Source organism: Ptychodera flava, chromosome 7 (assembly GCF_041260155.1).
Source record: "Ptychodera flava strain L36383 chromosome 7, AS_Pfla_20210202, whole genome shotgun sequence".
Taxonomy (NCBI): Eukaryota; Metazoa; Hemichordata; class Enteropneusta; family Ptychoderidae; genus Ptychodera; species Ptychodera flava.
Genome location: NC_091934.1, coordinates 31,949,233 through 31,977,232, shown reverse-complemented (window position 1 = coordinate 31,977,232; position 28,000 = coordinate 31,949,233). Strand labels below are relative to the sequence as shown.

Here is a 28,000-nt window from a genome sequence, read left to right as displayed (position 1 = left end):
TAATTATTTTTTAATGTTAGGGACTGGACAGAAATTACAGGGGGTGGGTCACCATTTTTCGCGCAAATATGTCAAATAAAAGAAGTGGCCGTGGATGTGACCGATAACAAAAATATCAAACCATAATACATAGGAGTCTATTGGACAAACTATCAACAATTTTCCATTAGAAAAAAAAGATGTTTGATAATTTATGTAAATGTACTTTACTTAATTAAAGTGGAAGGTAAAGAGTGCACGTGTATACAAGAAATTTGATTTTTGGATTCCATCAAAAATGTTGATTCACTATACATGCTAACCTTTGAGAAAACTATGAGCAATTTTTCCAATGTAAAACTAGCAATATGTATGCATTTATAGATGTTTGATAATTGATATAAATGTACTTGATTAGCCTAGGGTGGTTATATGTGCATATGTGTGCAAAAAGTTTGAATATGGAATTTCACCAAAATGTTGATTCACCATACATTGTAGTCCATGAGGAAACTATAAGTAATTTCTTTTTACAATACAATACTAGCTTAATGATTTTATAAATTTTTAACAATTGATATAAATGCACTTGGTTAGAATAGGGTGTTTGAAAGAGCAGATGTGGCCAACAAATATGGTATTGGAATTTCACACTAAAATATTAATTCACTTCTCAGGATAGTCTAGGGGCCCGTAAACTATTAAAATTTTCCTACTGCCAAATTTGTTATATATGTAAAATATATATATATATATATATATATATATATATATATATATATATATATATGTGTGTGTGTGTGTGTGTGTGTGTGTGTGTGTGAATATATATATATATATATATATATATATATATATATATATATATATATATATATATATTGTTGTGAATTATTGACGTTTCTCGTATGAATCGTTTTATCTAAATGAGAAGTCGGGCACAGCGTTACTGTGCTATATCGCGAATTCGTTCTGCTTCCCCCCTGCATTGTGGTCGAGTCACGGTCCTGCTTCCGGAGGCTAAATTCGCATGCTGTTAGCGCTTATCCAATGGGATAGCTCGGGCTCCAATATTGTGTAGGCCCGAACTCTTTAAAAAGATCTTTCTGTGTAGCTGCCTGGCTAGTCTGTATCGGACCTGTAGTGCAAGTGAGGCCATCGACAATGGGTTGTTGCCAGAGCTGGGCATGTTGCGGATCAAAGGTAGGACATTTGAACACCAAAAATTAACACCGGACTTGGACGTGCTTTCTTGTCACATATTCATATTGGTTTGACTTTAGCCCCTCTTCTGCTAGGTTCTGTCTTCCTTTCCCCTTAATCTGTGTCTCTCTCTGTGTCTCTATGCGCCCCTGTCCGTCTCTGTCATTTTCTCCTATCTATCAAATGTTCTCTAAGTAAGACTTACTTTATCTACGTCGCAATCTGTGACAAATAGGTAAATAACCCTTACATGACGCTACCCCATCAAGACCCGGTAGGTCTAGAGTAATGGACTCAGTGTCGGAGGTCGATGAGTTTGCGACTCCAGCACGGTGTCGTTCCCCTGAGCAAGACACTTTACTTCTCAGTGCTCCATGATGTTAGTGAGTTATGCGTACCTCATCCTGTCATTGGGCTAATGCCCGTTACATGATGGACTGATAAAAAATACCTATCTCACCGTCAGTCAAGTCAAGTGTCCATCTGTCTGTCTATCTGTCTGTCTATATATCTGTCTGTCTGCATGTCTATCAAATTTCAATCAGAGACAAATATGTAAATGAGCCTTACAAGACGCTACCCTGTCCCAAACGATAATGGAACAGATTTCAAACATTTTGTGTCGGCCGTGAAGCCCTCTTTGACCCAAATGACATTTTGAAATACTTCTGCCGTAGAAAGTATTAAATTCACTGATAGGTAGTAAAAAAATTGACGACATGTGCTTTTTATTTACAGGAAAAAATTTTTATAGTTATACTTTTTGTTGCTTTTTTGTTTTTGGTTGTTTTTTTTTAAATCGTACGCAGAGTCCACAGACTTCAAGAGTAATTTCTTCGAAAAATCTTGTGGGCTAAATTTCTTCATTGGTTTCATGACTGTTTTACCTTTCACGCCATGGTTTGGCCTGAACCCATTGCTATCGGCGGTGAGTGTGGACCTGTTTACAGAGAAATAGGGTTGACAAGAGTGAAGGGAAAACCCACTATTGTGATCATTTAGTTCTTGGAACAGCAATTCACTGAGATAGAAAATGACAGTGAAAGCCGCAAATGGATCTGAAACCACCATAAACCATATAGGCTCCTCAAAAAAGTCGGTTCTACGTTCGCAAATATTGGCTTGGTTATGGGCAATGAAAGCTGCTTTGACAAAACAACAGTTGCACAGAGGTTTAACCACTACTTCAGTACAATAGCTTCTTCACTTGTCAACAAACTTCCCCCAGTGTCTGGTAAGTTCGGAATAGACCACGTCAAACATTTTTACCCTGACAAAGTTGTTGTAGAAAATGGCCCTGTCACACCTCGTTGACACTCATTCTTACACATTACTTGTAAGTTACTCATAAGTCAAAATGTGTCGAGATAATTGTATCGCGTACCCAAACCGTACTTTTAACCAATGAGTACGTTATGAATACGCTATGTATACGCCCACAATTGAAAATACATTGTAAGTTCAGCAAGCCAGCGTGTTAGAAAAGTTTTGATACGTCGGCATAAGCTGGCTAAATCGTCAAGGTGTGACAGGGAGCATCTTTCCATTGACAGCACTTAATCGACAGTTTTAGACAATATTCCAGCAAAATTTCTCAGAGACGGCGCTGAGCAGATCGCTGCTCCACTAACTCATGTCATTAATTTATCCATCCACCCATCAGCAAATTGTTCCAATGCTAAAGTTGTCCCAGTTTACAAAAGAATGACAAACTTTTGAAGATGATTACCGGCCAGTTTCAATTCCAAGCATTGTTTCTAAAGTGATGGAGAGAATAATATTGGATTAGCTGGAAGAGTAACTTCTGAAAAACAGCTTACTCTATAAATTCAAATCAGGATTTAGACCAGAACTGATACATGCTCGATTTACATCTCCTGGAGACGGGGAGTAATGGTGCTTATCGACCTTCAGAAAGCGTTTGATACCGTGAATCATGGGATCATCTTATACAAGCTTAAAGCGTTGGGCCTGAGTCACGATGCTGTCCTTTGGTTCAGATCTTATTGTCATATGTCATCATTTAATCAAATTAATTGTAAGGTGCCTCAAGGATCGACACTGGGTCCTATTCTGTTTTCTATACATGTAAACGATATGAGTTATGCTGTAAATTGTAAACTTTTTTGATATGTTTATGACTCAGCACTGATGGTTTCTGGTGAGGATGTTGGTAAAATGCAAAACGAACTAAGCTTAGAGTTGCAAAGTTTGAATAAATGGTTGGTGGATAACAAATTGTATTACATCTTAGTAAAACGGAATCAATTCTTTTTCTGGCTCGAATTACTTATTAAAAAGGCAGTCTAAGCTTGAAGTAGTCCGTAATGATACCAATGTCATTGCCAAGAACTCCGTTAACCATTTGGGTGCAGATTTGGATCAGAGATTATCGAGAGAGAGTATGGCCAGACAGATAATTCAGAAGGCAAAACCTCATTAATTACCTTTTTGATTATGCCTGTGCCTACTGGTAACAAAGTTTGAAGGTTGTTAGTAAACATAGACTACAAACAACACAAAATAAAATAATAAGGTTTGTTCTAGATATGCACCCAGGGAACATATTGGGGCAGCTCACTTAGAAAAACTAGCCTAAGGGTGGATTTGTGTGGAGCAAAGGGCGGCGCGGCATATCTGAAACTGAATATAATGCATAAAATAATAGGGGTCAAGCTCCATATTATCTTACATCAAATGTTGTCACGAGACAAACTGTACACAATTACAACACAAGGCTTGGTAATAATGCTGTTTTTATCCCAGGAGGACTTAATTTTTTTTCAAACAAGTTTTCTGTACTCAGCTTCGCAGTTGTGGAACAGTTTTCCATGTAACATATACAGGAATGTAGATTCTAGTTCTAATTTTAAGCAAAAGGTAAAACGGCATTTGCAAGATACCTTTGTGGATCGTCTCAGAGGAGATTTCATTTGAATTTTGATTGTGTGACTTTTTGTGTTTTAGTCACAGATCTTTTGGAAGTGTTTTTTTATTGTTTGTTGTCAAATCGTTTATATTGTAATTGTTTTTTCTTTTGTCTGTCGGTCTGTTGTATATTTTTACCACAGTGGAAATAAGTCTTCAGGCTTTTCTGTGTAATCCATGCACGATTTTGTTGTTTTTGCTGGTTACTTTAGGTATCATGTTGTGCATAATAAATAAATAAAATAAAATAAAAATTATGCAATTTTCTTGACGCTTTGAAAGAACTTACCCTCCGCCCCTCCCCCCTCCCGCCAAAAAATAGAATTTCATTTTCACACGACTCGATTCAGAATAGCTGAGTCAGCGCTTTTTCAATGTGACCGTCCATAAACCGTAAAACAAAACAAAAAAATACATGAACTGGATAGTCTTGAAATGTCACGTGCCTGACTTTCGCAGATCAAAGTCTACCAATCTCACTTAATTTTGCTGTCATTCAATCAGTAATCACGCGACTGAAGTTCACAAGAGGTCAAGTGCAGATGTCGCCACATTTCATTCCTGTGTTCAACTTTACATGGTCGACCGTGAAAATGGCTGCGAAGTGCTATTGTCCTCGGAAAACTTAAACATAATCATACTATGAACACAGCTGCCGCTAGCAATAATGCTCTTGTTACATAAAGGTGTATCCATCCTGAATACGATGACATTTCAATCGTTGCATCTTGTCACCCATGGCACCACATCACCTAGCAACGAAGGCAGTCCTCCAGGCGCGTCGGCCAGTTTTCAGTCCAAACGAATATATACGGCATTCTTACCATAGATAAATCTATTAGGCTAAAAACCTAAAAAGGAATTACTGAGCGGAATCCAATTACACCCACGCTTCTACGCTACCTTCGGTGATTTCCTCATTCAAAAAATAATGTGTAACCGTGACATTATTGTCCGAACTATATACGCAATCATAAAATTCAAACAGAATGAATGAGTGAATGAAGTGGTCGAATATTTGAAGTCTGCAAAAACGCATCATTATGACGTAATTGACAAAGAGATAAATGACGCTAATTAATCCATACGTCGATATGACTAATTGACACAGATAGATCGTTTGGCCGCAGGATTTACGGGTTCATTCCTTCACAGTGCATAACTTGGCAGTGTGATGATATGCGCAATTGGCATATCTGCTTTCAGCAAGGCAGATCTGTATGTTATGAGAGTGTCTTCATACTTGGAGGGGATTAAGCCAGGGAGCATTTCTGGCTGAATTCGTTGCTAGGCGATTTGTTGCCGCATTGACAAGTTTGTAAAATTAAAATACCAGTCTTAGGCGTCCATACTCGTTCATACGACCAGAGCGTTATTGTTAGGGGCAACTGCATTCGTGAGGTATTTATTTGCATTTTCTATTTGTTGATAGAATTTTGTTGTTTGCACTGTCTGTTGATAGTGGTAATTGCAGACATTTTCGCTTGTCGACCATGGAAATTTGACCGAGTGAAAGAGACAATGGCGACGCCTGTGACCGACTCTTAGAGTAATCAGTCATTAAATATGATCGGTTATAATATGAGGTCTCCTTATTTTTATTAGCAAATTAATTCAGTGAATGTCATGCGTCGGACTCCTCTAGCTCATCTTTTCGATCAAACTCACGGCAGACGATTATCGTGTCGCGATCATGCCTGAAAAATACCTCATGCAGTCACGGTTCTGAAAAAGATGGTTTGACTTGACTTCCGTGTTTCGTCAGAATACTACAGGGGAATTACCGAGCGGAATACAATTACACCCACGCTCCTACGCTAACTTCGGGGATTTGCCCATCCTAAATTTAAACTGGAAGAACTGAACTGAACTGACGTTCTACGATAGGAGAAGTTGTGATTGTTGAAAACGGTACATCTGTACTTTCATTTCGTCGTAAAACTTGTCTGTATTCTTGCAGCTTCTCAAAATAAACAGGAATTGAAAGTAAAAGCGGGTCAGACGGCGCTGCAAACAGACACAATAGAGACAGTACGTCACTGACGCACAGGCAGGCACACTGACAGTCAGAAAGATAAGCATGGCACATATATTGCTGGACGCACACACAGAAATACACGTCTGACAAGCCAACAGTCAGTGATACACATAGAGGCATACAGACGGACAGACACACAGAGACATGGCAGACAGAATCAGCAGACCACAATGGCAAAGATTGTACGGCAAAGACGACCCAGATGCAAACAAAGACAAGTTTGGTAGACAAATGTCCGAAAATTTAACTTAACATACCGATACGAAATTACGGGAAGAGTAGACAAATGTGATGACGAAAGAAAGATGATGAAAGAACAAGAAGACACTGTGTTTCTACGTCATTACCTAATACTATCTAGAATTATCATTTTCTGATATCGACGGAGCTAATTCACAAGGAGAAAGCGTCTTTTTACGATTTCTTTTGAGAAACAATTTCCACGTACTCTGTCCTAATAGTTATCGTCCACAAAATCAAACCAGGTGAAGCGACGGCCCTAGTATTTTATTCTGTGCCCATTGATACAGAGGAACTGTGCCGTGTGATTACCGGGAAATTGATCACGTGATAATCTTTGTAGAGAGCGGAAGTCCACTTATATTTCTTTTGTGAATTTCTTCCCGCGCAGAACAATATCTGAATGTTTCGACAGGGCCATGGGTCGGTACACTCCAAAGATTTTCGTTCATGCGTGTAAACACGAATCGTGTAAACCGTTTAGACTGCTCTTTTTGAATGCGTTATTTTCCATTTTAGTTTTATACTTTGCACTGTTTCCTTTTAATTATCGATCCGTGACCAGGTCATTATGCAAAACTATTCATCCTCGGCGCACTTTCATTTTGTTGCTTCCCCCTCGGTAAACACTATCATACAAACTTGAAAACCCATTTCTAGAATTATTTCTCGCACTAAGCAGAAACTCAGGTTCTTGAATGATAGCCTAACAACTTTACTTGAAAATTAGAATTTTTGAATTTGAAACATACTGTCAGTGTTAATGATGCGAGGACATGTTGAATACCGAATAAAATCTTAGGACATCCTATTTTCTGTTTTAAGTTTGCTCTTCAACATACAGAAAGCAATACGACGAACTACTTTCTCTGAAATAGGGACTGGCATTTTGGAGAATGTACAGACATCCACAATTGTGTGAATTTTAGATCAGCTGTTCGTACGAACGCACAGTTATAGTTGGAAACCGAGCGATTTATGATCTTGGTTTCGTTCGTACATTGTTAATCACCAATAATCTGTTAAAGTTTGATCTGTATCATCCGAAAGCTCACGTATGAAATATGGTGTTCCACAAGGATCTGTGCTTGGCCCAGTCCTGTTTACACTCTATACACTGTAGACACTACCACTGTAAGACATCATCGTAAACCATGAACTTGATTGTATGATATACGCGGACGATACGCAAATATATGTATTTGCAACAGACCTGACGACATTCGAACTAGTGTTGAACTTCGTGTTGATGACGTTCGCGGTTGGATGAAATCCAACATGCTTGTTCTGAATGATGACACGGCAGAAGTTGTTCACTTCTCGTCACGTCTGAAATCTAATGCGTTAGATAGTCTGCGCAAAACGGTTTCTTTTCTTTGCATAGAATATCTAAGATCCGTAAACTACTTGATAGATCTACGACTGAAAAACTAGTCCACGCATTTGTGACATCCCGACTAGACTAGTGTAATAGTCTTTTGTTTGGCATTCCCAAGGCCCAACTTTCTCGACTGCAGTCTCTTCAAAATGCTGCAGCGAGATTAGTTTCTCGTACACGTAAGTTTGACCATATCACACCAATACTTAAAGATCTAAATTGGCTTCCGGTAGATGCTTGAATTCAAAATACTCTTGTTGACCTTCAAAACTGTTCATGGAAAGGCACCTGTTTATTTGAGAGATTTGTTTAATTTATTTGTACCAGCAAGAGACCTGCGATTTATTGAACACTTCCGTTTGGCACCACTTAGTGCGGTAATTTCAACAAGATATATGGTCAGAGAGCGTTTTCTGTTTGTGCGCCCGCACTCTGGAATGATTTGTCGTTAGGAATCAAGAACTGTTGACAGTTTTAAGAGCAATTTGAAAACTTACCTTTTTACTCAGTTTTATTTGTACGTTTTTAAAAGGCTTCCTTTGGGGTTAGTTTTACTGTTTTTATCCAGTGAGTTTTCTCTTTTTAGCATCATGAGTGGTTGTAACTTTTATTATTTTATTTTTTATTGTTTTGTACATTGAACTGGGAAGTGTGTGTAGCGCATTTCAAACAAATTCATAGTAATAATAATAATTTATAGCTCATGTGTTCGTGACAATGTCATTCTCTGTGTATCCGCCTTTGTGTCTATCTACCTTCGCATAATCTTAAAGTAAAGGAAAAGAAGGGGGTCGTCTTTCCTCAAGGGTGAGACTCATAATTTTTCTTCGTCTGCAGAGCAAGACCGACGATAAGAAGAAGCAGGAACTCACAGAGTTGGATATCAAGAAGACGAAAGTGGAGACATTAGACACGCTTTTTGACAACGCATCGTCGCCGTTCAATGAGGCCGTGGACTTGAAGGAGAAACTGGACGATGCGATATCGCAATTGAAAAAGCTAGCCGGCTACAAAGACACCGACACACTGAAAGACGTATTTCTCGGTCTTAAGAAGAGAATCCGTAAGTGAAAGACATCATGTGTCTCAGTTATTTATTTATTTATTTATTTATTTATTTATTTATTTATTTATTTATTTATTTATTTATTTATTTATTCAGAAACCCTCCGTGCTCAAGTCTCATTTACAGATTCATCAAAAAGATTCAAGAGAAAAAAATAACACTGCTTAAGGTGAACAAGACAACAACAAAACAAACAACAGCAAAACAGAAAATATTCATAAAAATAAATCGAGTGTAGAATACACAAAGAAAATAAAAAAAAAGTAAACAGCCAGCAAATATATAAAATTTAATGTCTATCTCAAATGAATCACTAAAAATATCAATATAATAATTATTACGAACCAATTCATAAGTTAGTATGCGCCTGGAACGTGGAAGACTTTAAATTTCTCTCGAACTTTCCCTGATGAAACTTTCAACAATGTATTTTCTAAAATAGACGCCATCCCTGTGTTATCTCTTTGGGGAAAATAAGATTTGCGATTTTCGAAAAACTTTTCTTACTCCAAGAGCTTTAAAATGAACCCCCCCCCCCAAGTGGTGGATCATAAAAGAATTAAAAAAAGTAAAACTTTTGTAGTCCGAGTATCTGTCCCCGAGGCGCCCTCTACCATAAAAACATTGCTACGGTGTGGTCTGAAACTCGAAGTAGGACAGGTGCCCAAAATTTTGTCAGGTGCCTTAAAGCAGAACTTTAATAAAATAACTGATACGTTATTTCAATTCCGCATGATATGATTTACATAGTCCACAATTTTTAAAGACAAGCGACTCGTTAATCATTGGTATTGACAACGCTATAATATCATCAATCACTATTGCGCTGTCGTACGTTATAACTGTAGCTGAACATAGTAATAACAAGTTCGTTGTTCTATGCATGGTTTCAAGTGACAAATTTACATTATTGGGCCAATATAAACACAGGGAATCCAGGCTTATAGTTATTAATTTTAATAATAATAATAATAATCATCATCATCATCATCATCATCATCATCATCATCATCATCATCATCATCATCATCCAGCCAAAATTCAAACCAAGCTTCGCCAAACATTACGTAAAGTACAAGGTTCGCATTTTTGCTGTAAGATGATGATGATGATGATGATGATGATGATGATGATGATGATGATGATGATGATGATGATGATGATGATGATGATGATGATGATAATGACGACGACGACGATGACGATGATGATGATGACAATTATATTTTCATATTTCTTATTTAATTAAGTTAATAACTAGGAGTCTTGATTCCGTATGATACAAGAAATAAATATTTTTCTCTACATATATTCAAAGTCCCAGAAACCTGAATTCATTCGTTTCATATCATGCCACGGTACTAATTTTAGGTATTCGTTCCTCTCTTTCAATGAAGCTAATCTAAAACTGGAATTGACGGCGAATTACACGTTAAAGCTAACAACGGGAACCGGATACTCCGAAGACGTGGCGGATATCATCGAGAACCTCATCGACTCCGTATCAGCGATCAGCGATCTCGTGAAACAAATACAGAATCTCCTAGAAACGGCCGTGGAATCAGCAAAGGGGATCATAGAGCAGGCGGAGACGTTGCAGGACACGGTGAAGGATGCGAATCTGAATCCGTTGCAGATGCCAAGGGCGGTCAAGAACACCAGCCACAATGTTCTGGAGTTCAAAAAAGTCGATGACATAGTGAAGGCCTTTCAACAATTTATCGATGATATGATGAGCGAAATGAAGGAAATCATCAAAGCCTTGGACTCAGAGGCCGAGCCAGATACAATGCAAAGCAATGGCAAAACTGTAGAAACTAAATGAGGATGCACAAGTGCACTAGTTAAAGGTAGAACGCGCCTCGGGGACAGATATTCAGACTCTCAAACTTTTACAATTCTTTTCTGATCTACCACTTGTGGGGGTTCATTTTAAAGCTCTTGGTGTAAGAAAACTTTTCATTGGCTTAGTTTTTCGAAATTTGAAAATTTTATTTTTCTTCATAGTGTTAACACAGGGATTGAGGCCGGTTTGAATTTTAGATATCCGTAAATCTTGAGTTATTTGTTTCTCTAGTACCAAAATTTGCAGGGTGACCCCTGATTTTTATTCTTCATTTTGAAAGACAATGGTGGAAAGAGTCCTTAAGGAAAGTTTGAGAAAAAGTTTAAGTCTTTCACTTTCGAGGTGTATAGGCTACTACCTTAAAGGCAGAATGCGCCTCGAGAACAGAAATTCGAACCCTCAAACTCCTACACTATTATTTCGGCTTGCCACTCGTGGGGGCGCACTTTGAAGCTTATGGAGTTAATAAAGTTTTCACTGGGTTAGTTTTGTGAGATTTTATTGCCCCTATGCAGATAAGACAGGGATGGCGGCCATTTTGAATTTCAAATATCGGTAAATATTGGGTAATTTGTTTCTCTAGTACCAAAACTTGCACGGTGTTCCCTAATTTTTTTATTCTTGATTTTGAAAGAGAATGGTTGAAAGTTTGCGTGAGGGAAGTTTGAGAGAAAGTTTTAGTCTTCCATTTTCGAGGCGCGAACTATTTTAAATTCGTTAAAGGGAAAAGAATTGTCACTTTTAATATTATTGTTACAATTGTAGTATTATTGTGCGAGTAGAACAAGAAAATGTTAATACAAATAAAAACCTGGACAATAGTTTACAACGTCACAGCTAACAGAGCTTTAGGCTTGAGAACGATGCACTTGTGAGAGTATTATCATTTAAAATTTTACATCCAGTATTTATCTGGAAGTAAATAAGAAATTTAATAAAATAATTTTCTTCTGTCTTTTTAGAATGATATGGCAGAAATATACATCGTATCTTAAAATTTTCTATGGAAAGCCTCAGTTGGCTAATTGAGTTTTTCAGATAGTAGTATATTAGGAGGTTGTATAATTATTTTATGACGAAATAATAGTATTCTATTTACCAACACGATATTTTTGTACATTAGGCATTACTTCCTGTAGCTCTAAAGGGGGCGCTGCACTCAACAGAGAGAATTTTTCTCAAAAATAACTTTTTTGCAAATATTCATTCAAGTTCAATTAACTTGTTAACTCAAGATTAAACTATTGGTTGATTTCACTTTTAATCTTGTCAAGCGGTCGTAAGTTGCGTGATAAAGAAATGTTAATTTATGCAAATACACGCAAATCACCCGATTTCCTACCTTCTCTTTTCTCCCAATTTCAAGATTTCCAAAGAATTTTAACTCCACTCTGGCTGGGTAAAATTTCCTGAAATGTTTACATTATGTTCTTCGAATACAAAACGACTATTTTGTTTGGCAATAAAGTTGTTACATTTTAAGAGGCATTTTAATTTTACTAATCATGTTTTTAATAACTTTTTGAGTGTCAGTCTTTCAACCCATTCCATTTTAGAAGGAGGATAGATAATACAAAATAAAATAGTCGGGGTTGTTTACATATACTCTTCTTTCAATATTACATTTCAGAAAATAGTATCAAGTTTTTGACTTAAACAATATTTACCATTAATACCAAAATTGAGATTTTACCTCATATATATATACCCCATTCTTCCTGCAACTGAACTATTGTTACCATTACTAAAATTTAGATTCTCTGTTTTTTAAAAATATATAGTATGTGAGGGTTTCCTTATCATCTTAGATAATAAATATTCATTTGAAAAAAACTGTGTTGGCAACATGCAGCTTCACCTTAATCACTTTGTTACAAATTTCAGCCTTCAAAACGGGGGGGGGGGGGGAGAGTAATACTGAAACACAGCCGTTTCCTGTTCTATAGATGAATTTTTTCTTTGTGGAATAGCTTTCTAAGTGTGGAGAAACACAAGTGTAGGTTGCTGCCTTACCTATAGACAGACGTGAGAGTAAATATATACCAAACACATTATTGCATAATAGTCATGTCCTTTATGGCTTCTTTTGCAAAGAAAGACGCCACTGTGATGTATATTTCTAAACATATCTTCTCTATCTTATACCTGCTCTTTAGATGAAATAAACTTAACATATACTAACACTAATCAGTATAACTGTTTATGTTCTGTAATAATACTATTGTATCATCTGCACTTTAGTCATCCTCATAATCGCTGTCTGTGCATCTTTAGAATCACGTCACGGCCCTTAGACACAGTGTGACATTGGTGTACAAAGTAAGCGTACGCCATTATGGCGTTCAAAGTTCAATGAAATTAATCATCTCTCTCTCTCTCTCTCTCTCTCTCTCTCTCTCTCTCTCTCTCTCTCTCTCTCCTCTCTCTCTCTCTCTCTCTCTCTCTCCTCTCTCTCTCTCTGAGACGAGGTTGCATGTCACTAATAAATAAGACGTGATATCCCTGCTATGACTTTGGCAGATTCCATCCCACAGAGGGCGCTGTGCATTTGACCAATTTCTGCCCCTCAGTCTTTAACGAGGCAGTAGGCGGGATTCTATATCACCAAAGTATGACGTTGTGATGGGATCGCGTACACCGTATGAACATTTGAGATTCTGGAAAAAATCCTGAAAAAGGGGCGACTTTGTTCCTATAAGAGGCGCATCTGAAAAACACAGTTGAGTATGAACAAATCAAGTTTAACCAAAAATGGTTGTCGTTCAACGTCATGACAATCTGTGTTAAAGGTATACTGTCAGTTACCATGAAAAGAAAATCTAATCAATCACAGATTTAAGCGGGTGGCCGCTTTTTAAAAAGAGCGCCCTCACATGGGCATTTTGAATACCAAGGAACGCCCCTTTGACCATATATGGGCATATTTAGATTACATGTGACTATATACCTTCACACCAGTATTTTTCCGGTAATCAAAATCAGTGTCTGACGTGGAAATTTCGAAAAATTTAATTATAATTCTTATAATCTAACAAAATACACCCGCTCCGCATATTTTTGTCCTTGTATTTTAGTTTTGTGCCTGAACTTCCACATGCGGCATACCTTGTGCGTTGAAACTTAAGGTTCCGTTGATTTTTGTTCTTGAAAGATAGCATATCTCTATTATTATTATTATTATTATTATTAACTTTATTTAACGAGGGTAGTCTGATTTACAAAATGAATTGTAATTTCCATCAGAGCCCTCTTCGAGGTGAATTTCGGTGCCCATGATATCTTTGAATTTCGGCGTCCATAACTTCGCGAGAGGTACATGCACATGTACACTGAGAGATTATACGACATTAACCCCTTACACACACACATGAATGACGTTCTTCACTCACCTCGCTCACGCGCGCGGCCGACGATTCGAAATACTTGACAACTTGCCCGTGGTGTATTGATATTTAATACCAAAAGTAGCTCAAAAGTATAAACGCAGAATCGTTAACGATCAAGAAACCTGCATTTCTTTCTAGTACTTGTGCATGTAATAACTATCTCATTCCCTAATATTTAGTTTTCACTCCATTGGTATATCGCTTGACATTGACTCGAACTTATTGGTTTGATATTCTGATAATGTCAATACGTAAAGCCAAGAGGCAATATTTTGTTGGTGTAAGTGTGTTGTCAAGCAATCATACATAACAAGGAATCTTTCAACTATTCACTTTCAAAATCAAGAATAAAAATCGGGGTCACCGTGCAAAGTTTAAACCGAGCGAAACAAATTACCACACCTTTTGCGATATTTGAAATTCGAAATGGCCGCCATCCCTGTGTTAACACTACGGAGGAAAATTAAATTTTGGTCTTTCGAAAAGCAAAGACGGAGAAACTTTTTTATTTCTCTAAGAACATTAAAATGAGCCCCCGCAAGTGGTAGATCAGAAGAAATTGTAGAAATTTGAGAGTCCGAATATCTGACCCCGAGGCACAAAGTCTATTGTAAGTGCTTCTATTCCCGTTAGGTGACTGGGTGCCGTACATTGTGAGTTCGAATCCTCCTGTAACCACCGTATATATTGTACCAGTGTTCCGTAAGGGCAAAGGAGACAGCAGGTAGCTAGAATAATCTCTTTCTTGGAAATATCACGAATTTGAAGAAGGAAACTAGAGAATGTACACCCCAATATCGTTGGAACGATATCCAGGCTTTGACTGGTGCAGGTGCCTATGTTAAGTTTGGTGTCTAAGTGAATATCATTTTACCCCATAAAAGGAAACTCCCTTATCGGTTACATCAGGACTGGTATGAACATGGTTGTATGAAAATTGAGATATTCTCAGCGCTATTTGATAATGTTTATGGTTGTTATACTCTTCGTTTCATTGTCGATATTATCCTTTCGCACTTTCTGTCGGTAATTTGCCTTTTTTCCAGCCCAATATGCTATTGTAGTCTTAGTCCGCTATTTTCAATTTATGTGTTTGCATGCCGTCTATGTCTTTCCTTTGCTCGTGGCGGGAAGTTGGATGCTTGCGTCAAAGGCCATACACCATCGGACTTTTAAACTTCTACAATATTCTTTTGGCCTACCACTTATGGGGGCTCATTTTTAAGCGACTTATTGGGGAACGAAAATTTTTAATAGAATTTTAGACAATGATACTTCAAGCCCAAGAACGGGTTGCCCTCGTATGAAAAACCAAAAATGGTGACCCATTAATTAAGGCCAGTTTGCCGTGTATATAAACAGAAACTTTCGATCACCTATCTACTGCACAAATTTGTCTCAATAGCAAATAAAATGTGAAAATCGTTCCAGTGATGGTCGTACGCTGATTTACTTCTCACTTCTTGCCCATCGTCGTTTTAACATTCTGTCGATGAGATAAAAAGAGAACAAACTGCCTTGAAATATATGAAAGGTATTTGATATTTGCAGGGCTTATATTAAGGTTAAAGGTCATGAGCAGTGTTTCCATTCATCTATAAAGTCCGTCAAATTAAAGTTCTAAAACTTGCGGATAATTGAAATTGTGATGACATCTCAGTCTTTACAGAATGCCTACATCCTCAGTCTTAAATATCATCATCAGATAAATTGTTTAACACGAATGAGATCTCGAACACGTGATAAATTGAAAATCGGAGCATCATAGTTCATCGATAGTGCAATATTTGAAAGCTTAAAATCATTAAATTATACGATTATTCTTTGTGAGAAGCACAGATATGAATTTGTCTTTGTTACAGCCATGGTAAAGTGAATGTCCGTATATCGGCACTGCTGTCTGCTTTTGATGAAACTATTCCGCAGGGCCGTACACAAAAATACTCGAAACTTTTCTGCGTTTTCTTTCTTCATGCACATATAATGGTATTAAAACTGTACCATGAGAGTCATTACTTTGGTATTCGCAAACGTAAGTTACTGAGGCATGACAACCAAAATTGTCCCACTGGTAACCTCGATTCCTCCTACGCATAAGCAAAATAATAAATAAGAGATATATCATCTATCTTCTTGCTACAGCTGTCTAATCAGCTATTGCACCACACACACACACACACACACACATACACACACACACACACACACACACACACACACACACATACATACATACATACATACATACATACATACATACATACATACATACATACATACATACATACATACATACATACATACATACATACATACATACATACATACATACATACATACAGACAGACATACATACATACATACATACATATATAGATACATACAAACATACATACATACATACATACATACATACATACATACATACATACATACATACATACATACATACATACATACATACATACATACATACATACATACATACATACATACATACATACATACATACATACATACATACATACATACATACATACATACATACATACATACATACATACATACATACATACATACATACATACATACATACATACATTATATATATATACATTATTTAAAGAGAAGATCAAGAAGCCATACTTTACAACCGACACAAAGTTGAAATAAAAGTTACTTTTCGCCATCAACAAAATGAAGAGTTTTAGAAGGGTACTTGAAATGTACTTTACAACGTTGTTACTTAAATAGAGTACTTTAAAGGAAGAGGACAGCTGTGTTAACATGATGCAGCCAAATGCATTTTTTTAAACACGAAAGTTTCACAGGTTGAGTTCCGTCGAGTTCCTCCCTTTAAGCCTCTGAGCGCCAAAGTTAATTTTGGTCACCTTTATAAAATATACTCTAGTCAATTTTTTTTCAAGTTTTTGCCAAAAACAAACTGTACCCAACGACAGGTAATGTTCATTTGGTCTAAAATTATAAAAACTCACAAAAGTTCATAAAAATTGGTAAAATGTTGCATTTAAATTTTGATGGGAAAAATTACAGTACTACACTACTTTACACTACAACAGTAATACACAAGTCTATGGAACTGAAAGTCAAAGTCAAACATGACGGTCTGTCATTTTAGACATTGGGAATATCGGCAGCTCTTTTGGCGCTGTTGTGGGCTTTTTTCTTCGTAGTTGAGATCACTTTTATAGATTTTGCTAGTTGTACAGTAAAAGCACTTACCAGAGTTGCACACAGTACTGGTTATTGCCACTTGAGCTGGGTTGTCCCCAAGTCCAGTTTTAAAATTGCTCCATCCCAAATATTGTCCATGATCCGACATCCAAAAGTAACTATTGGCGTTGCCAGCTGTACGTGTTTGTCCTTAATCCAGTCCAACACAGTCATCATATTCGGACGAAACAAGATCGGTGACGCATTGCTCGGTAACTTCGTCCCCGATACTCCACAGACTGCCTCCTGAGGGTCGACAAGCAAGCTCTGCTGCGGACCAGGTAACACGTGTTACGTGCAGTACATAGCGCTTGCAGTACACAGCGGCAGAAGGAAGCTGGCCTAAGAGAAATAAGAAAGGTGTAGCGTACTGAAGCTCCGCTAGAATTCAAGAACGGTTACAACTAAAACAGGTTAGATATCTCCATTAAAAGCTGTAACTTGTAGCAAGTATTTCAGTATTCTGCTTCTCTACCGGTATATCAACTACCGTGTCTGACTCTAATCCGTTTGTCATGCTGAAATTTCGAGTATTCTTTTTGTCAACACAGCTTGTATGTGTGTAGTGATCATTCTTTATTGTTTACAAATGAATTCTAGTCCGGACTTGAATACAATTTTCAACAATAACAATGGAGATTATACTCATATAAGTTGTGTTGATATGCTAAATACTTGGCATTAAATTACAGTTTAGGGATTCAATGCAGAAAGTGTAGGGAAACCACAAAACAAAAGTTCTGAAAAAATAGCCAAAAGATACAGCTTATGGAGCTTTAAACGGCCTATCATTTTTTGATGTCACGCAGTTTCATAACAGCATTGGACTGGTTGTTAATTAGGCTACTGTGTCGTATACGAGATATGTCTTTTACGTTTCTTTGTTTGAATATTCTGAGTTGATCTCGATCTTTTATAGCAGTTTGAAGTTTGCCTCTTTTCACACTGGTGGTGATATTTGAGTTTCTTTATCTGTGACGTCTTTTCTTTTGTCCAGCGCCATGTGACCGTAAATTTTAATGGATTTTGGCGCTTTGCAAATTTCTTCGATCTGTTGATCGATCGATTGGTAGATAATTTAAATATTCACTTCATACATACTTTGAATATCTCACCTTCCAATACGTGGAAAGTGATCCTGGTACATGTTTTACCGTCATCGTTTAATTCGTAGTCCTGATGACACGAACAGTTGTTGCCATGGTGATTTTCTTGAACACAGATCTGCTCACACCCTCCATTGTCAACATCACAGGTCCTGGAGTGCGGCTCTGTAAACGGATGGCAACGGTTTTGAACATGCTTGAACGCCACTATAAATAGTCAACATCCTATTGTAACACCCCGCTCATATATTTTGGGTTTCGCTGATTTAGTTTTTGCTGAGTCATCACAGTCAAAATTCAATTAGACGTTTTAAATAAAATTCTTTGTTTGCCGTCCGCGTGCTGGTAGGTTTTCAGAGAAAATTAAGAAAACAAACACAATGTTAACACTATTACAAATAAAAATATTATTTACCATAAGAAACCAAATTTAAAAAAATGAGCTTAATGTTAATACACTTGTGTTTTATGTCTGTGTTTGTTTTTTTCCCTGGCTGGCTGCTAGGTTTTCTAAAAATCCAAGGACGGCAAACAAAGAATTTTATTTAAATGGCCTTTTTAGACGAAAAAAATAAAAATATATTGCAGCACGGGTGCACCTACCAATAAGTCAAGCAATATATACCGTTGAAATATTGCAAGTATTTTATATTTTTTTTCTTTTTAAATCAAACTTTTGCGTTAAACTGGTCGCCGAAAACTGAATGAGCGAAACCCAAAATGCACGAGCCGGTGTTTTCTGCAATAAGCAAGGCATAGTTTGGACATGACATGCTGGTGCACCGTAGTTCGAAATTGAAAGAGGAGATTTCGTACTTGACTGAGTCCTCCGCGAGAATTAACAAGTGGTGGGAAATGATTGTGCCATCAATGACATCAAAGTGTCAGCAATTTAATAGTGAACAACACACAAACAAACTAACAGACAAGAAAGTACTGATTCAGTCCATCTCTCTATACTACAATGAATGAACGAAGTGCAGAATATATAGCATATACACATTTCTGTCATTGTAAACCTGTACTTATATTTCTCTCTGTATACACTATTGCAGTGTCTATTCGCTGGGTTGTCATTCGCTGGGTTGTCAACACAATTACTTATCAGCAACATTGTAGTTGACACTCAAACAACTGATGTAAATTGTTAGCATATCAACAATATGCTAACTACACATTCACGTGCAGGCCGCGTTGACTAGGCAAATAGCAGGCAAATGGTCAAATTAAGATAGGCACTAGGTATGTACGTGAAAATGGTTTCTGAGATGTTATACCTGGTTGTGTTGTCTCCATTGAATTGAGGATCGGACTTGCGTTCAGACGTGGCGTGACAGTATTCATGATGTTTGGTGCGACTGATGTCTCAACAAGAGTCGAACGTACAAAGTTCGATGTAGTAATAGTAGTTGTCGAACCTTTCGGTGTTTCGCGTACAAGTGAGACCATGGTCACCGCAGCGTCGGTAGTGTCGTCTATCGAAATCACTTTTTCTGAGCTCACATCACCGGCAGTCTCGGTGACCCCAGTTATATTACCTTCCGAAGTGACACTTGAACCTGAGGGATAATAATAATAAGAAATTTGTGAAGTAGGCCATAAACTCTTCCGCAGAGGCATAGACTTGTCATATCATCCGTATTTTCTGTGTCTGTTCAAAGGGACACAAAGTACAGGCTAGGAGTAAGGGGCTGTGGATTCACTCAGAAGATACTGTTAAGGCATAAAGCGTCCTATATTACAAGTACCTTCAAACGCAACAAAACGTGTACAACACAGCAGTTTGATGGTCCAAATCCATCTGCCACACAGAAAATACAGTACATGTGAATCAATCAAGCCGGTATCGTTAGCAAAAGTCGTCTGTCATCCTTCGCGATAGTATAAGTATCCCGGATGAACACTCTTGGGTCAAGCAAATAGACCGAGACACGTAGCTTGCAATGGCTAATGGCGGCAACATTGATAAATAACCAGACCAGGGCAGCATTCTCTTCCCTACACAGAATACGAGTCCGTTACCTAAGTATAGGGCTCTGCAGAAGCGAAAATGTAAACCCGGAAAGGAAGGCAGAAAATCTATTCAAGTCCCCTGGAGTATTCAGCTAGCCGTCACCAAATACTTATTTGAAATTCAAAATGAAAGCCACTCTGTGTTATATCTATTCGGGAAAAAAAATCCCGATTTTCACAAAAAACTAATTCGGTGAAAACTTTATTGACTACTTAAGGCAATATGCACTCTATATGTGGAACAGTCTAAACGGTCCCATGTGAAAGTCGCCATTGTCTTTGTAACTTCGACCCGGCCTGTGAACTTTTGATTGTGTCGCACATAAGACAGCGTATTTTGATCAAAATGACTATTTTGTTCCTTGTTTGCGTGGAATGACTAATTGGTGATGAATTAAAAATGGTATCCTCTGATGCAGACTTAAGAACATATATGTGTTCATGAGTTTGGTTCCTCCCAAAGTCGTGGAGTTTCTGTTCTTTTCAAGAAAGACCTGAATATTGAAGTACTTGACACCAAAGGTGTAAATGGTAGATTTTTATTTGTAAACTGTAGTATTTCAAAAACTATGTTTTCACTTTGTAACGTTTATGCCCTAAACTCAAGTAAAGAGCGTTTCTCGTTTTTCCAAAGCGCCCTTGACTTACTGAATGATTTTGAGTTGTCAAACTTGATTATTGGCGGTGATTTTAACTGCCTTGCCAACAGTAGAATTGATAAGCGGGGAGGAAATCCTACCTCGGATAGATCCAGCAAAGTACTGAAAACACTTTGTCAAATGTTTAATGTCAATGACAGTTGGCGTTTTAAAAATCCACACACTGCAGCTTTTACCTTTCGCCACAAATCTCCTATGGTGCTTACACGCCTTGATTATTTGTTCACGTCGAAGCACCTCAATGAATACATTGAGAAATGCATTATTATCCAGCAATTTTAACAGATCATCGGGCTGTGCATATAGTATTTAATCTTACAAATTTAGGCAGAGGAAAAGGAATTTGGAGGTTGAATACGTCTGTGTTGAAAGATGACATTTAAGTAGAAAAAGTTAAAGAAATCCTGAACAAGGTTAATATGGAGTTTTCTGATTTATCTGCACAACTGAAACTTGAAATTTTTAAGTTAAGAGTGAAAGAGTTTTCTATTGATTTTACGCAAAAGAAAGCGAAAGAACGCAGAGAGGAAATAACTTCTCTGGAAATAGGCTTGCTAAATTAGATAGACATATTGATGATACATTGAATACCTCTATTCTACAAGAATATGCACAAGTGAAGACTAGGCTTGAGTCTCTTTATAAAGAAAAAGCTCGCGGTGCACAAATCCGTGCACGCGCAAGGTGGGTTACTGAAGGCGAACGTGCGACCAAGTTTTTCCTGAACCTTGAAAAGAAACGGAGATCAAATAATGCAATTTCAAAATTGTATGATAATGGTCATGAAATTAGTGGAAATAATAATATTCTTAAAAGCATAGTGGATTATTATACTGCACTTTTCTCTACTAGTAACCCCTCGGTTGAATCGATTAATAATTATCTTAACGATGTTAACGTTCACCAGCCTTTGTCAGAAGATGATAAGCAACTTTTAGAACAAGCAATTTCAAAAGATGAGTGTAAGGATGCGGTTTTCAAAATGAAAAAAAGGCAAAACGCCTGGGCTAGATGGTTTACCCCCAGAGTTTATCATACCTTTTGGGAAAGTATCGGTGATTTAGTTTTTCAATCAATAAGCGAGGGTCTCCACGATGGTTTACTTAGCTCAAGCCAACGTACTGCCATCTTAAGACTTCTTTATAAGAAAAAAGACAAGACAAATCTTGACAATTGGCGCCCAATCAGTCTTTTGAATACTGATTACAAAATTTTGGCCTTCATTTAGCTAATAGAATCAAACGAATTGTGCATAAAATTATACATCCTGACCAAACGGCTTATATTCCAGGAAGATTTATTGGGCAAAACATTCGCTTAATTTATGATGTAATTGATTATACCAACATTGAAGACTTACCGGTATCATTTTATTTTTAGATTTTAGAAAAGCTTTTGACTGTATTGAGCATCAATTTCTGTTTCAAACTTTAAAAAAATTCAACTTTGGTAATAATTTTATTAATTATGTAAAAACAATGTACAATCATATAGATCTGCTGTTATTAATAATGGTTATATTTTCCAAAAATAAAATAAAAACTGTAGATTATTGGATAGCATACAACCAAGTTGGATTTTTATTCCTAATTTTTATTTATGTAAAAATAACCTTGATGTAATCAGTTTCTAAAGCAACTTTACAAAACCAGTAGATTGTCCTTGTACTGGTTCTCTGCCAACATTTTATAGAGAAATGATCCTTTATCTACACGAATCTTTTGAAGGTAAAATTGAAAAGCCTAATTCCGTGACGTCATTGCTGCAACAAGTAATCTGGTCTAACCAGTTTATAAGGTATAAAAATAACTCTTTTTTCCCGGAGTGGATTAAATCTGGAATTTTGTTTGTAAAAGATGTTATTACTGGGAAGAAAATAGATATGCAGAAAATTATAAATATAATTGTTAACAAACGTAATTATGTAAATGAGCTGTTTTGTTTAAAAATGCAATGAAACCCTGGATTACACTGCTAAGTGAAAATACCAAACCCTCTCGAAATTTTACACTCAATAGAAATATTTTTGTGAATTTTACAACTAAGTCTTTCTATCTTGACTTGCTTCAATACAAAATAAAGAAATCGTATGTGGAGGCTATGTGGTCCAAGACATGCAATTTGCAGAATGTAAAATGGAATAATATATGGGAAACAAGGTGCAGTAGATGTTCCTTTGATAGAAAACTGTGTAATTTTGTTTTTAAATTTATACATTGTATTTTGCCTTGTGGTCTAAAACTATTCAAATGGAAAATACGCACTTCTCCATTTTGTGCTTTTTGCCACGTGACAGAGAACCAAGTACATATTTTCTTTCACTGTATTAAAGTTCAGTCCTTTTGGAATGAGGTTAGACTTCTTATCAGCAGACATTTTGACATTGATCCCATAATCAATATGCGATCATTGATTGTCGGCATGCCAAACAAGGCGGTGACACATTTGATCACTATTGCAATGTATTCGATATTTAAGGCGTGGTGTTTACAAAAGCCATGTAAAGCTGTGTTTCAACACGATTTGGAGACTACCATATTCTGTGAATCTTTTCTAGATCGTAAAAGAGCTAAAGAGAAATGAAAACTTTATACAATGAAATAAAATATACATAAAAAAAAAAAAAGAACCATATAGGACTTTATTGCTTCAATCTGAAAATGTGTATATATATCTGGAGTTATCTCTACGGAACTGCGCAATGGACTTCTGTTGGGATGTGGTGCGATGGTAGTCTCGGTGCTGGACGTGGTTGATTCTTCAACAATGGCTGATCCCGATATAACCGATCCAGTAACAGTCGTCGAACCCTTCGCTGTTTCACGTACAAGTGAGTTCGTGGTCGCCTTCGTTTCGGTAGTGTCATCTGTCGAATTGAATTTTCCTGATGTGCTCACATCATCCATCGTCTCGGTTAGCCCAGGTGTTTTACTTTCAAAGCACCAGTTTAATGGGAGGGATAATAGAAAAAAAACCATTTGTGAAGCAGGCCGTTTCAACTTCCATGTATGGATAGATATTTCACATCATGCGCAGTTTCTGCATCTGCTGGGAATGGCTTAGACTTGGTTCAAGTCGGTGAATTTAAAAAAAATAAAATCATTCATAGTAGTTTCTCTTGTGTCTCTCCCATTTCGTACGAACTTATTCGGATTTTGGTAGCCCAGGCGATGCTTTACCATCGATTGAATGCGTTACCTTTGAGTCTGCGCAGTATAGTGAGTTAGTTTGTGCCGGATTCACCCCGGATGAAACTCCCCTGTATAGCGTTCGCCCGACTCATCGCGTCCACTCCACCCACGCATGCGTTTCACATGAAAGCAAAATTATCATTGCGTTCATGCATATCACTCCACTCAAACATTCACAAATCACAGACTTGAACCAAGTCTAGGAATGGCTCTTGTTTCCAAAAAGATACTCCGCGCAGTCGCCACGTCAAATATCGACCGTTGGCATTAAAAAAATGTGTTTTAAAAATGTTACCAAGTGGGAGTGCCTCTTTAATAAGCGATGTATTCATTGCTTTGATAAGGTTTTTTGTGCGATGTCTGGTAGCCAGTATGTGGAGGGGTCGCACTAAGAGAAATTGTAACAACTTTGCTCGGGTATTGAACCTCCCATTTCAAGGGTGGTTATTTAGCGGAGCAGTTTTACTGACTGGGTGCCGCACATTGTGAATTCGAATTTGTTCGAGTATATACCCAAGCCATCTTGTAACATGCCTCATATATGGAACGCCGGGCGCTCCATGGGATTAAATGGTAACTTGTCGATAAAAGTGAACCGGTACTATTTTCGACTTGACAACTTCGGTCCTCGGATTCAAAAATGATCAAATCACATACTTTACACAGGAAATACTGCTTTTACAAAAGTATGCATAAGAAATGATAAACCGCGCGCATGACAGTGATTTAAATATGCCGATATCATGTGATTGTAATTTGTATGAAAGCTTAAAAATTTTGAGCGAAAACTATGTAAGAGAGACATGTATTATAGCTCAGACAAGGGACTATGTGTATACCCTCGAGGCAGGATACCATTTGCCCCTCTTACGTTGGTAAATGGTCACCTTCCCTCAGGTACATAATCTCATGTTTGGGCTATAAAATATATTACTGCGCTTATCAACGTTGCCCGAGTGAGTCGAAACATGATCTAGATTTATGGTTTGTTCTTTGTTTGAGTATCAAACCGTTTCATTCAATTCACATGGTGAAACTTGTTTTGCGGTATCCCCTTTTACGCTCTGGTCTTGTTTCCCGCGCACAATAGAGGCATCAATAGGATACGATTACACTATTCTCGCAAGCAAAAGATTTCCAAATCCTGTTAGATTTTTATCAACGGCCAAATCACCTGTAATCTAAATATGCCCTTATATGGTCAAATGGGCGTTCCTGGATATTAAAAATGCCCGTGTGAGGGCGCTGTTTTTAAAAAGCTGCCACTCGCTTAAAATCTGTTATTGGTTAGATTTTCTCTTTCCATGGTATGCAAAATTTGAACAGGTGACAGTATACCTTTAAGGTTATGGGGATTTTCAAAGAAGTTGAAGCTGTTATTTCCCATGCCAGACTGTCTCGTAATGCAGTCGTTTGGTTTGTTGGGTAGAAGTCAAAGAATATGTGAGAACATTTCAAAATGTTTATAGTTATTTAATTCATTAAGACTCATGACCTTGAAGTTGTTTAAATATGTGTCTATGAGCTCTTTCCTCATAATCAGGTTTGGAATATGCCCCTAACAACATCGATCAACGTATTTTATAAAAAAAGATTTTGGATCGCTACATTCTAAATCTCTAAGTAGTAATTTGTTTTGGAATGTAATAATAGCTGTAACGATTTTATCCTGTCAGAAGTGTAAATTTGAAAAAGGGCTACTTTTTTACATAATAGGGGATCAATTTTCTTCAAACAAAAGGGCTTACGAATAAAACTGTATCAATTTAGACGAAAAGTACTGTGCAATACACCCTGCTGGAAATACGGCCATGTTTGTCTCGGTAGAAAGCCTCAAAATCTGACGAGCCTGCGGTCAGTGAGTTATAGATGTACAATGTAAGGATTACCTAACAAGACTTGGATGAAAATTTCAACAGAGAGAGATGTTTTAAATCATCTACCAATAATGAATCCCTTTGTACAAAAGACCGATTATTGAAAGAAAGAAGGGTCTACTTTGATTGGACAAACCAAAATTGCCATTTTCCACATACCCAGCCCGTGCAAACAGTGTTTTTACAAGACCTCGAAGAAATGAAAGTATTTTGTTCTTTTGTAAAATTTCTTAGAAAATCTCAACCGTACAGTTTAAATAATCTCTATTACTTCAAGAGCTTATATTATTGGATCAAGTGAACCTTGTGTAACACGGATTTTGAATCCATGACGTTTTGTGGCAAATAAATACCCTTATTTATGAATAGCAATCTCACTGACCTTAATTCTCAAGTGTTCATTAATCTTATTAAACAGAACTTTGATCGAACGAATTAGGATTAAACTGTTTGTCGATCACTTGTGTTTTCTCGATATAGATTTGTTCGGGACACAGGATATCTCGGCAATTTGTTAACCATGCAGTATAAATGATCTTTTTTCTTTACTCATCCATGAATAAAACTGATGCTTGAAAAGGTTTAATTTCAATGATAAACAAGGCAGTATTGCTGAAGGCAATGAGTACTTGGGCCGTTATATAGTAATGTTGAGGACAATATATAATAGTATTCAAATATGGTCTCGAATTTCCTCCTGTCAATTAGGTATTTGATTAACTGGTTATTAAACGAAGCAATGGCATGGCAATGGCAAAATATGTCTAGCAACTTTTGTGGAGCTTTAGGCAGGGATTCTTTATTTATAGTGGAAATTGCTTAAACTCCTTAAATATTCAAATTACAGCAAATTTGTTTTGTTCTCGATGGTAGATGTATAATAAATATTAATATGTGCACAAATAACATGTTGTTTGTTTAACTATATTATGATGGAGATAAACAGTTTACATAATACATGGTTAGTTTCATGACAGTCGGTGCCAGTAAAGCTTGTTCATGACACTAAGTGATAACATTAATATGCTAGCACGCTCACTAAAAGCTTTCCAGCTCTTGCCATTTGAGTCCTGAACATGGGTACCAAATTTAGTATTTTGTGAAGCAAGTGTAGTAACGTTTCAGAATTCTTTCGTAAAACATTTGTAATATATTGAAATAGCGCCCTCATCAGTCACTTTCATTACCTACTTGAAACAAACTGGTAAGGAATGGACCATTAGACTTGGGGGGTGTCAGAAATGGAAAGAAAAAAATTTCAGAGTAGAAAGTTTGGAAAAAGAATTCAGACTTCTAAAATTTGCAAATCTATTACATTTGAAAAAAATAAAATTTGAAATTCTCAGACGTACAAAAAAATTCAGAATCCGAGCGTGACCACCCCCTCACAAAGTCTAATGGTGTGTCCCTAAGTGAATTGTTCTGGCATTGGGAAGCAAACTCAACACTACATGATTTTATTAGAGCTAGTTAGAGGGCCTGAGCGGTAACTGCAAAATTTAACCAACCTCAAGTTACCATTTAATTTTCGCAGATATTCATTGCTATCTATAAATTTTGCTTGTGGCAGAATTGAAAAATGGGTACAAATGGAGTGGATTCCTGTCCCATCCTGAAGTAGGTTGCACCATGTTGTATTTGTAAAGATGGAAAGATTGCATGTGCACCATTTTTGGTGTTTATCATAATTGTATGGCAGTACTGTGGCCATATTTGGGAGGAGAACCGGTTGCCTTACAGAAATCTATCCATGTAGTTCAACTCAATGGATAATTATACTTGAATAAACATCACAGAGTCAGAACATTTCCATGAACTAACTTTAATATAATAATACAATCAAAAATGATCTCAAA

The 28,000-nt window shown here is 37.0% G+C and overlaps 1 protein-coding gene across 1 annotated transcript; it reads left to right on the top strand.

The window, feature by feature from the left end:
* Positions 1–1,024: 1,024 nt before the first annotated feature.
* Positions 1,025–12,865, top strand: LOC139137290 (inactive phospholipase C-like protein 1). The gene is made up of 3 exons (XM_070705299.1): positions 1,025–1,182; positions 8,604–8,829; positions 10,230–12,865. Exons 1-3 carry the CDS (start codon positions 1,144–1,146, stop codon positions 10,655–10,657), a joined length of 693 nt encoding a protein of 230 aa, XP_070561400.1. The 5' UTR covers positions 1,025–1,143; the 3' UTR covers positions 10,658–12,865.
* Positions 12,866–28,000: the final 15,135 nt, after the last annotated feature.